We start from the raw sequence: 17,333 nt of genomic DNA on the forward strand, positions 1-17,333 counted from the left end.
ATCCCATGTGACGTCAAAGCTAGCCAAAGCTGTGTGATTTTCCCAGCACATTCCATCTCCTTCTGGCTTTACCTCTTTGCTAGTTTAAATTAACCTTGAGCCCACTTGGGCACACCTCAGCTCCCTCTGTCCCACACGTGACTGCGATTGCTGGAGGACCAGTCTCCCTGGCTTCCAACTGCCTGTCTTTCGTGCAGTCACATGGACCAGCCTGTGACCCACACAGTCTGGTGAGTAACCAAGCAGGGAGAAAGGAGAGGAGGGCCGTCACCAGCTGTAGCACAGGGAGCCCCATCCGGTGTCCCGGGGGCCACTCTGTGACTTGGTTTGCCTGACACTTGCTGGGCCTGGCAGCTACCCCTAGCCACTCTCACTTCCTTATGTTTTGCTTACTCTTCCAGATCTTTCTGCATCTTTCATTTTTGTTTTGAAAGGGAGAAGTACAAAGAATAATGACACCCACACCAGTGTCTCTAGTCACAGAAGTACTTGCTGTCCTTGGATTCCACCCACCCCAGTTCCACCCGTGGGGTTTCCCCATTCCTAGCTCTCCTGCTAGGGACAGTTGGGGCTCCATTCTCCCCCCCTCACCCTGTAAGTAATTTTGTGTCTCTCTTTCCAGGATCCCATGGAGAATGGTGCTGTAGCCTCTGCAGGGACTCAGAAGACAGACACTGCAATTGAGCCACAGTTCAAAGTGGTGGACTGGGACAAGGTAGCTGGCACGGGACATTGGGGATGACTGGGGTTACAGGGTGGGGGAGGTATGTGAAGCTATGATGTGTGCCCAGGGAAGATGAAGAAGGGCCACTGGGACCCACAATGCCCAAGTGTGAGCTGGGACAGCAAACTTAGCTGCAGGCATTGGGGGCTGCGGAGGGCTTGCTGGTGGGAAGCTGGGATAAATGGTGTATGCTATCTCTGCAAGAAACCCACCCTACATGGACCTGGAATAAGACAGGTCTCCCATCGGGAATCCTGAAGTTATAAAGTGGCTATGACAGGATTGACATACCCACCCTGGCCAGTGTACATGGAAAATCTACTCCTGGCACCTATGATCACTCAGGAAAGTCCCTTGTGGATAAAGAACCCACAAGTCCCTTGTGGCAAAAGTTATGTGGCAGATAGGGCAGAGGAAAGCTGAAGGTGTGTTCAGAGTCTGACAGCCGGCTTCTTTTGTCCTCTAGAGACCATGCAGATCCTAATGCTATAAGGTGAGCTCTGGAAGAGTAGAGTGGGGGCTCCCCACGGAGAGCACAGAAAAGCAGCATTGCCTAGAGGGGCCTGGGTGAGAACCAAGCTCAGATGTTATTTCCGGGTCACACTACTGTCCCCAAGTTGTAACCTCTGGACATAGACGTGAGTGCGCATGTGTGTCCTCTGCCTGCAATGGACACCAGAGACACAGAAACAAATAGGACAGCTATCCCCTCCTCCTCCAAGCAGTTGTGACAGCATGAGGAGATCCAGGAAACACAGGTGACCAGAGGAGAAGGGACATGGACCAAAGGAGCTTCGCACAGCTGGCTGTTTCTTGCACCCCTTTGACCAGGACTCCCAAGACTGTGGCCCCATTACTTGGAGAGATCCCTTATCTGTGGGACTCCCTCTGGAGAGCTGCCAGCCCATGACAGAAACATGTAGTGTATGCAGTGTAAGAAACTGGGAGATTCTTCCATGCCCCATCCCCTCCAGAGAGCCATGGGACCAAGAGGAAAATGGGCCAGCAAGAGGAAAGACTTGTCCAAGTCACAAAGAAAGCCTTGTGTCAGCTTGTTAGGACCCCCTTTCTGGCTCCCATTCCTGGACGAGCTCATTACTCATCATTAGCATAAGGTTGGGCAATGATTGCCCACGGTAGACAGAAGAGAAGGGTACTCAGTACAAATAGCAGGCTTCTCTAATAATCTAGAGGATTTGGGATTGCTCTGCATATGAACAGAACAAGTGAGCTGGACACCTCAGTGATACATGGACCCCAGGAGCTAGAGTCCAGACATTGCCTTGGAACAGGAGGGGCATTGATGAGGATGAGGGTTTGGGGCAAGACCAGGGATAAGCCAGTGTGTTCTCACTTGGGCTGTGAGTAGCCAGCGGAAGGTACTTCAGGCACAAGTCCTTTTAGCCAGCACCAGTGAGACTGGCTTAGGGCTTGACTCTTGGAAGAACATACTGCAAAGAGCTCACGGGGGCTATGTCAATGTGGCAGCCTATACAATATCTTGGGAACAAACTGCTTTGTGACAAGTTGGGGACATGATACACACACACTTCACCTCCTGCTCCAGAGAGATTCCCCCACGGTCTCCCTGAGCTGTGGTTCAAGGCTGACCCTCAGCCAACGCTGTATGAGGCAAGAGGATGATCTAGTCCACTGGGCTCTTTCACCATTACTTACACAATGAGGAAGAAGGAAAACTATACAGAAGGGAGGAAGGGTGCCCTCCTAGTCCCAGCCTAGCTCCGAGCACATCAGACAGACAGCTGGGCCTGACTCACCTTCCCCACCTCTTTTTTCATTGTCACACACACACACACACACACTCACACAAACTTCTTCTACCTTCTTCCTGTGTCCCTGGACTGAGAGAGAAAGACTTAAGAGTGGCCTACAAGAAGGGGTCCATACTACTCTGGCTGGGAGCAGCCACCCACCTGGGTCCCCTTGGTACTGTCCCCACCCCACCTCACCCCATCCACCCTGAGGAAAGCCAGCGCAATGCTGAGCTCTCTGGGTAGGATAAATAGTGCTCTCTCCTCCCCTCTTCTCCTTTCTTATCATCTCTTTCCCTGCCTTGCCCTCCCCTTCCTTCTCTTCCGAAAAGAGTCCTCCTGCTCCCTCCTCACCTGATGGCACTCCAGCTCCTGGGGAAGGAAGGGACTAAGAGAGTTGCCGGCTGTTTCTGACCTGGTTGGGGTAGGTCTCTCTTGAGAAGCTGTGGAAAGACTCCAAGGTAGTGGTTTTGCCTCCCCTCCACCAGAGGGTCCGCAGGCCAGGAGTGAGTTTGCAAGGGTAAGACTCCTTAGTTTTGTATTCAAGGTGAACCCTCTGAATGCTGCCAAAGAAGGGAGCCGTGGGCTGCCAGGGCCCAGCTTTCCTGGCCCTAGAAGCTGGGGAACCAAGTGGGTCAGGCTGGACAGAGTGAGGAGAAACTAGGCTGATCATGCTGGGCCGGGGGCAGAAGAATCTGAAAAGACAGCAGAAATGAGCAAAAATCAAGAAACTCTGGTGCCCCACCCTGTCAGAGGTGAGGTCCATCTGACTTTCAGGCTCTGTGTGGAATTTTACCAGAATGATCTAGATTACGCCTTGAATCTCTCAGCTGAGTAGGACTTCCTGAGAAGGAAGAAAAAAAAAAAAAAAAACTAGATTGCAACTCCTTCCCATACCTCCGTCTTTGTTTTCTAGAACCCAGCTGGCCTGGTGACCACAGCGGCCCATCACTCTTGACTTCTGGGCACACCTTCTCTTTTCAACCTGCTTCATCTGTAGGCTACTTGCTGCGTTCTTCTCAGAGCGCTCCCTTGTTATCCTTCCGTGCCACTTCTGTTTCAGAGGGCAGGGGGATGCCAGCCTTCCAGGAAGCAGTTAGAGCAGATGGGGTTTAAGGGGTCTGCTGAAGGTCCCCCTCCAAACACCCCTGGACAACAAATGACCACCAACTTAACACAGTTTTGACTTGTTTTCTGTTGTTGTTTTCTCTCTTTCTGAGACATGTTCTCACTGTGTAGCCCTGGCTGGCCTGGAGCTTTCTATGCAGACCAGGCTAACCTTAAACTCAGAGATCCACCTGCCTCGGCTTCTGCCTCCCTGGGTTCTGGGATTAAAGATGCGCGCCATCGTGCCTGACTAAATTACAGCTTTGCTCTCCAGTTCGTACTTGAGCCAGAATAAATGTAGTGAAGAAGTTCATGAACCAGCCGGGCGATGGTGGCGCACACCTTTAATCCCAGCACTCGGGAGGCAGAGGCAGGCGGATCTCTGTGAGTTCGAGACCAGCCTGGTCTACAGAGCTGGTTCCAGGACAGGCTCCAAAGCCACAGAGAAACCCTGTCTCGAAAAACCAAAAAAAAAAAAAAAAGAAGTTCATGAACCATCTGTGATCTCACTGGCTCTGTTAACACTGTCAGCAGCTAGCCTGGCATGGTGGTGCAGGCCTTCAATCTCAGCACTTGGGAGGCAGAGGCAGGCAGGCAGATATCTGAGTTCAAGGCCAGCCTGGTCTACAGAGTGAGTTCCAGGACAGCCAGGGCTACACAGAGAAACCCTGTCACCAAAACAAACAAACAGAAAAGAAAAAAATAAATGCCAAGAGCCAACAGATATAGTCTTGTGCCAGAGCTACTTGGCCAACAGCTAAGCAGCCTAGCTGGCATGTTAACTGGAGGTAAGCAATCCAGATAGCAAGTTAGCCGCAGTAGTTACCTGGGCTGACCATGCCCGGTGAGCCCTTTCCTGTCTACTCCCATGTGTCTTGAAATCCTTTCACCTCTCATCTGGCCCAAAGTGAGTCTCTCTGAGCCCTGTGACTGGAAGAGGAGATGGCAGAAAGGAAGGTCAAACCCGAACAAGTTCTGGTGGCCTCCCCAAAGGCATGACTACATCTCCTTCCGTATCCTGTCTCAAATTAAACCAGACTCCAGCATAATCAGCTTCCTTTACCTTGGAGAAGCTGTCCAATGTAGTCTACCCTTTTCCACCAAGAGACAGGTATAAAACCATACCCCAGGTGTGTCACCAAGAAAAATGCATTGGTGCAGCAGGGGAGATGGCTGAAACATTAAAGTATTTGCCATAACAAGCATGAAAACCTGGGTTTAATTCCCAGAACCTACATGTATATATCTGTAACCTCAACACTAGAGAGAGGTAGACAGGACGATCCTTCCCCAGATCTCATGTCCCCTGAGTGGAGAGAATGCGGAGTACCAGAGAAGAAATCAGGTGACCCAGAGCTACCACAGAGGTCTTGAGATTGCCCCACTTCTCTGAGTAGGAGAGATCTGCACCAATCCTGGCAGGACCCCAGCCAGCTAGCTCGATACTCCAGCTCGCTGACACTAGGCACAGCTATGTGCTGGGAAATTCATAGCCACAGGCACCTGATTCCACTGGCTGATGGGCTAGGTCTCCAGGTGCTAAGAACTCAGGCTCTGAGCTCCATGCTCAGGATCAGGCTCAGCTCTAACTTCTGTGGCGGAGCAGACAATTTTCAGTGTTCTGGCCTGTAATATGAGGTTATCACAGTCCCCAGTCTGATGAATAAGGCTTATGAAAGATAATGAGTACGGGACCAGAGCCCAGGATGACTTATCACTAGGGTGTAGAAAAAGTAGCCAGGAGTCCTTTGGGACTTCTTGTCCCTCACTGCTCTCTCCTCTGGCCTGCTGCTTGGAGGCCCATCCTCTGCTTCCCTGGCTCAGAAAGCTGTCCTGGAGCGGATGCCTGTGGCCCAGGTGGACATTTCTTTAAACAATTGCATGAACTCATGGCAGTGGGAGGAGCTACCAGCACCCAGCAGTTGCCACCTCCTGTTCTTACTCCCTGGGGAAAGCAGAGCCTGAGCACTTGCCTCTGGGTTGAGGCAGCTCTGGAGGAGTGTCCTGTGCCACCTGGGTCCAAGAGGAAGGGCATGTAGGGAACCAGAAGAAGAGCAGAGCAAGCCCTCCTCACCCTGGCAGCAGGCCCTCTGCCCACTCTCTGGGTAGCAGGCTGCCCTTTCCTCCTGCTGCATGCCGCTGCCAGCTGCATTCCTGGCATAGCCAGGAGCAGCCTCCCCCTTCCTGGCTGGGCAGGGGCAGAGCTGCATTGGGGGAAGGGCATGGGGTACACAAGATGCTTGGCCTAGATACTCACTGATTTGCATCTGCATCCTGGGCCCAGCCTGTTGCTCAGGTCTATGAACCACCAAAGGCCTTGAGGCCGGCAACCTGCCCACTCCAGAGTAGTTTCTGGGCATGTTCTCACGTTCATCCACACAGCACTAGCCTTGCCTGTTCTGAGCATCAGGTCCCACAGGCTCAAAGTGAGGGTAGCCATGGAAGTCTTCAGATGCCTAGGAGCTGGAGGCATGGTCTGCATCTTACTTTTCTTTCCTTTCCCCCACCACCTTCACCCAGTGGCCCTAGACCTTTCCAGTGCCCAGACCTCCCCTCTGCCCAGAGCTTTAGTCAGCAGAGCGGGAGGGCAAGACTAGGGGCCGAGGAAGAAGCCAGTCGCATGGGAGGGCAGGGAGCCAAGAAAGTGCCTGCCTGGTAAACTGGTAAAAAGGGGATGAGCTTCTTTCTACCTCATTAGAGCCCACCTAGGCAGTCAACCCGCATTAGCCTGTCTCAAAATCAGTTTTCTACAGCTTCCATGTTGGAAATAACCAGCAAGAGAGAACCTGTGTCTACCTAGTAGAGACACTGTCTTTCAGGAACCAGGACTAGACGCAAGCTGGAAAAAAAAAAAAAGAAAGAAAGAAAAGAAAAGACAGTATGTATATAGCAGCCAAATAGGCCTAGCACTAGGTAAAGGTCCCAGCTCTTGGGAAATCACTTTGAGGGTGCTACAATACCAGGGGAAGAAGCCAGACATGGTAGCACATGCCTGTAATTCCACTACTTGAGAAGCAGAGATGGGAAAATTATCTCAAGTTTGAGGACAGCCTAGTCCACATGTTGAGAGCTAGGTTATCCAGGGCTACATCACGTAACAAGCCCTGTCTCAAAATACACCGCCAGGAGCCTGTGAGATGGATCAGCCAGTGAAGGCATTTGCTGCTAAGCCTGACAACCTGAGTTTAAGCTACAGGACCCACATGGTGGAGGGAGAGACCAACTCTGGAGACTAGTTGCTAGTGCACTGTGACACACTTTCACAAGAGCATGCACACATGCACGCACACACACACACACACACACAAATAAAAAGTAATTTATAAAAACAGCAAAACAAAAACTTATGGGAGGAGATAAGGAGTTTCACATCTAGGATCAACCAACCAACTCTGCTTCATGAACCAGTCTACTGGGCCTCAATATATTTATTCCAAACATAGGGAGAAAGTCAATGGGCCTGCACTTCTATACCTGTATGGACATCTTGCTTTTCTCCCATCCCCAGAATAGTATGATAGAGACCCTATGCTAAAATTATTGATGTTGGCCCTTGCTGATGAGAGGGATTTTTGCAGGGGTAGAGGCAAAGTTTTTAATCCCCAGAGTCAAATGACTCTCCTTGGGTATCAGGAAGGACTACCTCAGATACAGTATGAGGTAAAAAAAAAAAAAAAAAAAAAGGGCAGATGCCAGATAGTGGTGGTGCACACCTTTAATCCCAGTACTCAGGAGGCAGAGGCAGGTGGATGGATCTCTGACCTTTACACAAGTGCTACAGCACACATATACCCCCCTAGTAAATACATGTAAAAACAACAACAAAAAACCACTTAGAGTTATTACTCAAATGTGTGACCTCCTCTCCCTACATAACAAAGGTTTGAGCAATTTTTATGTTGATCTGTTTTACCATTATTTTGCAAAGCATTAAGAAAGTAACACAGTATTATCACCTTAATTCAGTGGAGACACAAGAAGAAACATGTAGCTGAGCCACAAGGAAAGAGCAGAAGAAAGGCTGGGACTAGATTGCTGAAGAGGTGTTAACAGAGCACAGTTCTCCAAAAATGTGGTCTGCCCTTGATGTTCTGTTGCCTGTTTGACCAGGACACATGATTTTAGCCACTGTCCAGGTAGATCACTTAGAGTTATTACTGACTGCCTCTATACAGAGCAGGTTGCTGTCTACAGTCAGTGCCAAGGCTACCTGTGATCTGCCCATTCTTTTGTTGTGTGTGTGTGTGTGTGTGTGTGTGTGTGTGTGTGTGTGTGTAGCCCTGGTTGTCCTGGAACTCACTTTGTAGAACAGGCTGACCTCGAACTCACAGAGATCCCTTGCCTCTGACTCCTGAGTGCTAGGATTAAAGGCATGTGCCACCACTGCCCAGTGTTTTCTTAAAAGCTCTAAGGCCAAATTAGATGTACAAATGAAATTTAGGCATATGGATGCCATGTGTAATGTGCAAGCATGGAACATGGAAGATCCCGGGGTCTCATTTGAGACAAATGATGATCAAATGAAAGATGCAGGAATCACCCTACAAAACTACTAGAAGGAAAAATTGAGGGACATCACTAAAAACCAATGGAGGTGTTAATGTAAAATGTCTTAAAATAATTAATTCAGGAAGGATAAGATGGTTCATCAGATAACAGTTCCTGCCAACAAAGCTGGCAATCTAAATTCAATCCCTGGGAATCCACATGATGGAAGAAAAGAACTGAGTCTCCCAAGCTGTCCTCTGACCTCTACAAATCTGTGACATGCATGTGCCCACACACATATCCATGCAAACAACATGAGTAAATAAAATGTTTAAAATTTCATAAAAATAAAATACAGAATTATGGCAAATAAAAAAGAAAGGACAGAGGAGATAGAAAACAGCAAGGAAGAATAAACATAAACAAATTTGGGATAGAGGGAGGAGTCATTTGGCAAAGTGCTTGCTGCATAAGGGTTAGAACCTAAGGACTTCAGAGCAAGGAATTCCCTACAGTGAGTGGACAGTTCAACAAGAAGATGTGACAGGGTGGCCTTGACAGATGACCAGGTTCAGATCACATCCGTAAATGACAGTAATTATAGCACCTGTTCGGTTGGGAATGTTGAGACATGAGTGAATGGTTTAGGCTGTGTAGAGTTTTTACAATCATGATTGACATATAACATGTGTTCCATGAGTGTTGAGATTGGGGCAAAGCTTCAAGCTCTCATGTGACCTTGCCCAGCCCCTTCTAATGTGAGGCTCAGCAGGCTGGTCACTGCATGACAAGGTATAAACATGGTGTACTAGAAGGTTCCTCCCATTCTTTTGCCTGGTATAAAGTGAGCATGTGTGCAGAGTTGGAGACCCAGGATGGAGATACGGAAGCCATGAGACTGCCCGCATCACTGGACCAAGGCATGAGGTTAAGAAGACAGAGTCAGGAAGGGAACAGCAACCAAGTGAGATCTGGGCCTTTTTCCCTGGTCACAAAATCAAGAAGACTGGTGGCCTTACCTGCCTGCTCCAGAACACCTACCCCCTTCCCCAAAGCTGTGATGGCAACAGTAGAGAGGCTCCAGAGGACTGGGAACACCTGAAGCCAGTTCCTGAGAGAGCTGCCAGGGCTGAGCCAGCTTTGGCCAGGAGACATGCAAAAGATGAGCAGGCTTCCAGATCATTGCAGGGTCTCTCTCCCAGGCTTGCTTGCTCTTCCTCTCCTTCCCTTGCCTGCCACTGCCACCCTTCCTCCTGTGCTGGCCACCTCCCTTTGATGAAGAATGATCTCTTGTGTTGGAAACCCTCACTCTGATTTTTGGGTTGTTGGACTACCAGCTTTACTTACAAGAAACTGAGCAGCTCTGAGGGGTATAGATGCTGCTTGCTCGGGATCTCACAGCTGGTAAGCAGCAAAGACAGGATTTCAATATGGGTCCTGATTTTAGGTTCCTTGTTCTTTACTGTTTGGAATCCAGATTAATCTTATACACGAAGTCACCAGAAATCTTCGAGTACTTCTCGTTGCCTATAGGTAAAGCATCTGAACTCTTTGGCTCTGTATTCCTATAAGTAAACTTCAGGCACATTTTTTTTTTCATTATACGTCCATGTTAACCCACACACACATATTGTATTCTTGCCGACTGTGAATAAGAACACAGTCAGATATGATTTAAATCTCTGTGTGTGCATGTGCATGTCGTGTGTGTGTGTATCACAAACACAAATAAGGTCTTTGGAGGCGGCAGAGATGGCTCAGGACCCAGGTTTGGTACTTTGCACTTACAATGGGCAGTTTATAGCCACCTGTAACTTCAGTTTCAGGGGACCCAGTCCCCTTTTCTGACCTCCAGGGGCAGCAGGCATGTGCACATGCACACATACATGTGCACACATACACACCCATGCAGACTAACACTAACATGCATAAAAATAAAATAAATAAACCCTTAAATTTGAAAAGTAAATAGGGCGCCTCAGCTTTTCCTTGGGGGTGAGCCTGCGAGTGCTGCTGAGGTTTGTGTAATGTGTGTCTGGGCACAGCTGGCCTGGCACATGAATCTCCACTCCTGGACCTCAACAGGGTGTCCTATTAAGCCCTCAGCAAATTTCTTTCTGCAATCCACAGAGCAGTGTCCAGGAACTAATCTGTAACATGAACCACAGTTGTTTCCAACTCCACATCTGTGTCCATAGTCCCTGAAGTTAACCCCACCCAGCCAGCCAAATCTTCCATGTTGATGAATAAACTCCAAATCATGTTCAAAGTCTTACTTGCTTACCCTAGATCTGGGCATTTGTGGCAGTCCTCTTGCCTCTGAATCGTGGCATCCTTGAATCAGCACTGAACTGTCTCGCTCAGTATGCTCCACCCTGCAGAATACCTTCCACAGATATTGTTATTATCTGTTTTATAGTGGAGGGAACTGGGTTTCAGAACATTCAAATAATTTCCCCCAAAGTGAGTGGTAGAGCCAGGATTTGAACCCAGCACTGACTCCAGAGCCTCAACTCTAAGTACCAATCTGTGTGAAACAAATTAGTTTGCACACCTGTTGATTCTTTCCAGAACGTGGCTGACCTATATGCACACTTGCAATCATCAAAATACACAAAAATCAAATGTAAAGCAAATTATTGAATGACTAATTACCTGAATAAATAAATGGACGAGTGAATTATTGAGGCCAACATCGAGAAGAAAGTCTGCAGTGGAAGAGCGGGGGCCTTTATTTATGATGCAGCTCCTGGTGATGTAGAATATATTGGTTCTGGTATGTAGAGTCAGCATGGGCCCTTCCTTAGACATCACCAATAGGCTTCGACCTATCTAGCTCTTGGCTTGGCCATACTCTATGCTGCCGGGGTCATTAGTTGGGCTCTGCTGGCAACTCCAGACTCTACCAACTTAGCAACTCCAGTGGGAGGAACAGGTATCGGATGGCTCTGGGTCTAAGCAAGCTTGGGCCATGAGCCTGATCTGGATCCCACACCCAGGGGCTGAAAGGGACAGTGTGGTTAGATCTGGGTTCCCTCCTCCAAAACTACTGTGTGTGTGTCTCCACACACACCACATGAGCCGAGATGGTGCTAGGGAATAGGAAGCTATAACCAAGAAATGGATATCAGAAGTACGAGTATCAAAGGTCCAATTTGTCTCTTGCAGGACCTGGTGGACTGGCAGAAGCCTCTCCTGTGGCAGGTGGGCCACTTGGGAGAGAAGTATGATGAGTGGGTTCACCAGCCAGTGGCCAGGCCCATTCGCCTCTTCCATTCTGACCTCATCGAGGCTTTATCCAAGACTGTCTGGTGAGCACTGTGCAGGGTCTGAGATGGGAGCACCAGTAAAATATAGAAGGGGAGGGAACAGTAGAGTCCTCCTTAAAATAAAGGCTATACTGTAAATTTGGGGGGGAGGTGGGACAAGCTGTAGCCATAATCAATTCCTGTACATGGTTTTATCCACTATCTGGTAACACCTACCGTGTGCCTGTGCCTGCTCTTTTCCAGACTCCTGTGTAGGGTTAGAAGCCTTTAATGCATCTGTTGACACTTTCCCTGCAATTAGTTCCCCCTGCCCCAAGAAGACAACGTCTATATAACTGTCCAGAGTCAGTCACTGTGTACCCCATAGTTCTTTTCTGCCCATGACTCATCTCAAGAGACAAATCCAGGCCAGGCGGTGGTGATGCACACTTTTAAGCCCAGTGCTCGGGAGGCAGGTGGATCTCTATGAGCTTAAGGCCAGCCTGGTCTACAGAGCAAGTTCCAGGATAGCCAGAGCTATGTAAAGAAACCCTGTCTCTTAAAACCAAAGGGGTAGGGGTGGGGGGCAAATGGACTCACAGCCTCTCTTTCCTTTCCCCTGCTCCTCCCACCACTGTGCCTTTGACCACAGCTCTCCATGGCTTTCTGTTTGTACTTTGGTATCTCCTTGTCCCGCTGTAGCTAAAATGTGAGCCTCAGAGAAGCTAGACCCTGTTGTCCCCCCCTCCTTCCATTTATCTCTCACCCTGATGGCCCTCCTACAGGTACAGTGTCCCCATCATCTGGGTGCCCCTGGTGCTGTACCTCAGCTGGTCCTACTACCGAACCCTCAGCCAGGACAACATCCGACTCTTCACGTCATTCACAACAGGTAACGACAACAAACTGCCTTCTTGCTGACTTGTCTCTGTGGGTCTCGATGGCAGGAAACTGTGTTCTCTGTGGTCTGGAGTTTCTATGGGCATAGAAAACCGTGTCACATATACTTCAAAGTGGGGTTAGGCATAGAACAAATTGTCCTCCCCAACCCCACGGATACAAAAGTCAGTATCACAAGTGTCATCATATCATCAAGTGTCACAGCATGAAGGGAATGTCTCACTGAGATTAAGAACAGAGAATGGGCTAGGTATGGCACCCCCCTACCCCAGGAGTGTCAGCCTTGGAAGGCGGAGACAGGAAGATCATTACAAGTTGAGGCTATCTTTATATGTATTAGCAGCGAGGGCTGCATAGTGAGGCCCTGTCTCAAGTCAAGAAACAGAGAATACACAATCTAGAATTCCTCACTGAGAGCCTAAATGAAGACCAGACACGGTGGTGCACATGTGTAATCCTATGCTTCCAGAACAAGGGCAAGGGAATTACTTACTGTAAACTAGAGGCCAGCCTCATCTACCATAGCATGTCCAAGGCTAGCCAGGACTATATAATGAGTCTCTATATCAAAAGACAATAGATAGATAGATAGATAGATAGATAGATAGATAGATAGATAGATAGATAGATAGATAGAAGAAAGGTAGATAGACAGACAGATAGATAGTAGAGAGGTAGATAGATGATTGATAGATAGATAGATAGATAGATAGATAGATAGATAGATAGATAGATAGATAGATAGATAGTAGAGAGGTAGATAGATGATAGATAGGTAGATAGATAGATAGACAGACAGACAGATATATAGTAGAAAGGTAGATAGACAGACAGACAGACAGACAGACAGAATCAGTATTATCAGGTGGCACAGCTGCATGCTGATGAGCCCATGTTCACATCACAGACAGAAGGAGAACTTGGGAGAAAGATATTGACACACCATAGGCCATCTTCAAAGCTAAGGGCCACACAACAGAAGCTGAGCCTGGCAGGGACACTTGATCCCCTACTTAGTGTGTAGCATGTGCCAGACCATGTATTTTCCTGAGACTCCTCTCAGCAACCCCACGGAAGAAGCACTTGCTATGCCCTCTCAGAGTTGAGGAGACAGTTACTCCTAAAGGTACACATGTGTCCAAACACCACATAGTACATAGTACATAGGTGCATGCTTATCTTCCAGGTTTATCTCCTGAGATTTTTTGAGAGGAGGGACTGGGAGGTAACTCGGTTGATAAAGTGGTTGCTTCACAAGCATGAGGACCTGAGTTTGTCCCCAGCATCTATATAAACATCCAGGCTTGGGAGTGAGCACTTGTAATCCCCCAACTCAGGAGACAGAGACAGATGGGTCCCCAGGCTTCACTGGCCAGCCACTCTAGCCTGATTGGCCAACCTCAAGTTCCAGTGAGAAACCCTGTCTCAAAAATCAAAGTGGATGGCTCTTGAGGAGGAACACACCCAAGACTGTCCTCTGATCTGTACAAGCATGCACACATACTTGCAGACGCATGTGCATTTGCACACACAAATGAACACATGAAGTAGAGCCTGGGGGAAGGTAAATGAGTCATTCAGGGTCATATGGTCACTCTGCCCACAGGACACACAGACTCTCTGCTTACTTCGGTCTCCAGGCACATGCCTCTTCTCCTGCCCAGGTATCTACCTGGGCACCTTAGGATACTGTCTGGGAGTATTACTGCTTCCCTTGCCTGATCATAGTTTGTTCCTGACAGGGCACCAGACAGTTTCCTTCCTCCACACACAGAGGCTTCTCTTCTTCCTATATCCCCTGAGGACAGCAAGTCAAGAGCCTCCCACAGTCCTGGGGCCCTCAGTTTATCTGCCTCACCCAGGACAGGGTAGGGGATGAGCACAGTGTGGAAAGTGCCCCCGCACCCCAGCCCAGAGCCCAGAGGGTTACCGTGCATATCCCACTAGCCACAGTTACCCTTTTCGGCCCACGCTGAATAGCTCAGGCACAGCACAGGGCTTGTTGCTCAGAGGCCTGCTCACTGAATTGCCCACTGTCTGCCCAGCACTCCCCTAACAATTACCAACAGTGGCAGGGCCGCCAGGGCTGGTGGCCAGAGGGGGAAGGGGACGCTAAAGCTTTGGCCCGGGTCCCTCTGCTGGATTCCTCCAGAGATGCCACTCAGTACCAGCTCCGGCCGGATGGGCAGACTGGGTAATGCTGGGGTGAGGAGGCGGGAGGAGGCTTGACCTATAGGAGAGGGCTGTTCTCTGTGGCAGGGACTGTGATTTGAGAGCTCCACAGCACCACAGACCTCTGCAGACAGCTAGAATGTGCCCGTGTGATAAAGGTCCAGTGTGGAAGGCCAGTAAGCTGAGACCTCAGTGCCAGCAACAGAGGCATAGGAGACGCATTGCCTCATGCATTCCTCATCCTGCAGGTCACCATGCAAGGCACAAGTCACACGCAAATAAGAGCTCATAAAGCAAGGCAAAGGGACACTTAGTGGGGTCCCATGCAGCTACCGGACAAGTGATGCTCTGGGATAAACAAACACTAGAGTGCCGAGAGTAGTGTAAGCTCAGGGGAGACAGAATTTCAGAGAGGGATGGGGCGTGTGGGATCAATCTGTAGCTGCATCTCTTGTTCATTCCCAGATGAAGGGTCATTACCAGTCATCTAGAAATTCACTTGGAGCCATTTGTCAAAATGAGGACTGGTCTGACTCTGGCCAAAAACCTGGTGGTCACTCCTGCTTCCAACCTGCCCAGGCTTTCTCCCTTCCGCAGCAGCCCCTGTAACCATTGGTCCTGTGCCTGCCTACAGTGTGCAGATCCCCTGGGCCCTTCGGAGGTCCCTCTCAAAGCTGTCTCCCTCTGAGCCTGGTCAGCGCATAGGGTGGCGCAGATCAAATTTCATCCAGGAACAAACCTCCAGTGAGGGGTTCTCTGCTGTTTCTCTCCTGATAAGTGACTAGGAGCCTGCTGTGTTAAACACTGAACACATAAAGAAGACCTTACTCAGGGCTGGGGAGATGGCTCAGAGGTTAAGAGCACTGGCTGTTGGCTGCTCTTCCAGAGGTCCTGAGTTCAATTCCCAGAAACCACATAGTGACTCACAACCATCTATAATGAGATTTGGTGCCCTCTTCTGGTATAGGTAGAATACTGTATACATAACAAATACATCTTTAAAACAAATTTTTAAAAATTAAAATTAAGATCTTACTCATGGAAAACCATATCTCCCAGTTGGGGGCAAAGAATCAAATGATATCACAGTACCTAGTGCTTTAGGGCAGAGCAAGATGCACAAGCCAGCCAGAGTGGGTGAAGACAGATGTCAGGGACACGTGGATTGGCTCCCCAGGGACAAGAAAGGTGGAGGGACTCCAAGGAAGAGAGCATCAGCAATCTGTATGCGTGGGAGCCACTAGCGGTTAGATTTGGCCCCTGGACAGGTGATATGGCTGGAAGATCAAAACTTGAAGAACATGGAATGTTGTGTTTGGCAGGACTAGACTTTGTGTAGAGGCCATGAGGTATCACAGAATGGTTTAACAAGGTATCGAAGCAGGAACGGAGGCCTGATACTGCCCTGGGGTATAATTTGTGATAAGGCAGTGGGTGTCAGAACAGTGAACTGGGGTTGGAGAGATGGCGCAGCAGCTGAAGAGTATGTACTGCTCTTGCAGAGGACTTGAGTTCAATTCCCAGCACCCGTGTCGGGCAGCTGTAATTTACCTTTCTGTAGTTCCAGCTCCAGGAGATCACACACCTCTAATCTTCTTGAGCACCTGCCTCCCCACACACTTAAAAATAAATATCTAGAAAGAAAAATAGTGAAGTGAGATGGCTGAACAGACAGACAGACAAATGGATTTAAACAACAGACTGTGCATGGTGGCGCAAGACATTGTCAAGAAAAACAACTATAATATATTCCTCTTCCCCACACAGCATGGCTTCAGCCATATAAATAAGCAAACAAACCAGATGCAAATGGGGGTGAGATCCACACATCATAAAACTAACCATGTTAGCTTGACTAGCACAGTGGCCTTCAGTGCAGGCACACCTCCATCTAGTTTCAACCCCTCTCATCGCCTCAGAAGGAAACTCAGACCGGATGGGCAGTTGCTCCCTACTCTCCATCCTCCTCCCCACAGTGTCTGCCCCTCTGCTCTCTGTGTCCACAAATGGACTTGTTCTGGACTTTCACACAAATGGGACCAGGTACTCTGTGGCCATTGCTTCTGGCTGCTCTCACTTTGCCAAGGAGATTTGAAGTGGGTGGAGGTGACAGGCCCTGGTAAACTTCTGGGTGTTGGAGAGGAAAATAACTGAAGGCTTTGGTAAAATGTGGGTGTCCCCAGAGGAGAAACCCCAATGAGTAGCCTGGAGGGGTGGGGCCCAAAGGAAAGGAAGACAGTTAGTTTCATTTGGGAAGAGTTAGCTCTGGAGTCCTGTGTACACCATGTGAAGACACGTGGTAGCACGTGGCCAGCCAAAGGTGTGGTGGAAGCGTAGATCTGGGGGCTGCTATACTGGACTAAAATCAGTTATGAAGCAGGGAGTTTGGAAAGACAGGCACAGTTTCCACGGTAGAGCCTGAGAAGGGACATCCAGTCCCATCTCTTGAATGATGATGGGCACACAACTCAAAATTAGCTAAAAACCACTGGGCTATATCTTTATTTTTTTACATATAAAGATAAAGGCTCTCCCCAGACTGGCTTTGAACTAATGATTCTTCTACCTCAGCCTCCTAATTACTGGAATTACAGGCATGTACCACTATGCTCAGCTTAAGAATGGTATCTTAATAAGACTATTTTTTAAAGAGAGAAAGTATAGCTTGTGAGGAAGGGGATGTATAAGTTTTTATTACCATGACAAAATGCCTAACAAAAGCAACTTGAAGTGAGGGTTTAGCTTGGCTCCCAGTTTGAGGCTAGTCCATCGATGCTGGGAAGTCTGGGTGGCAGAACACCACTCAGTTGGTCATATAAGACCACAGTCAGGGAGAATGAGCTGCTGCTGCTGCTTCTTTTTCTTCTTCTTTTTCTCCTTCTTTTTCTTCTTCTTTTTCTTCTTCTTTTTCTTCTTCTTCTT

The 17,333-nt window shown here is 48.7% G+C and overlaps 1 protein-coding gene across 1 annotated transcript in view; it reads left to right on the plus strand.

Annotated features, from left to right (window-relative positions):
- Positions 1-17,333, plus strand: part of Fa2h (fatty acid 2-hydroxylase) — a 56,119-nt gene that overhangs the window by 33,383 nt on the left and 5,403 nt on the right. The window contains exons 2-4 of the mRNA XM_005345656.2: positions 623-715; positions 11,260-11,402; positions 12,125-12,231. Of these exons, the coding sequence (XP_005345713.2) occupies positions 623-715; positions 11,260-11,402; positions 12,125-12,231 (343 nt within the window). The remainder of the gene's footprint in view (positions 1-622; positions 716-11,259; positions 11,403-12,124; positions 12,232-17,333) is intronic.

The sequence above is a fragment of the Microtus ochrogaster genome, chromosome 4 (genome assembly GCF_000317375.1).
Source record: "Microtus ochrogaster isolate Prairie Vole_2 chromosome 4, MicOch1.0, whole genome shotgun sequence".
In the NCBI taxonomy this organism is placed as follows: Eukaryota; Metazoa; Chordata; class Mammalia; order Rodentia; family Cricetidae; genus Microtus; species Microtus ochrogaster.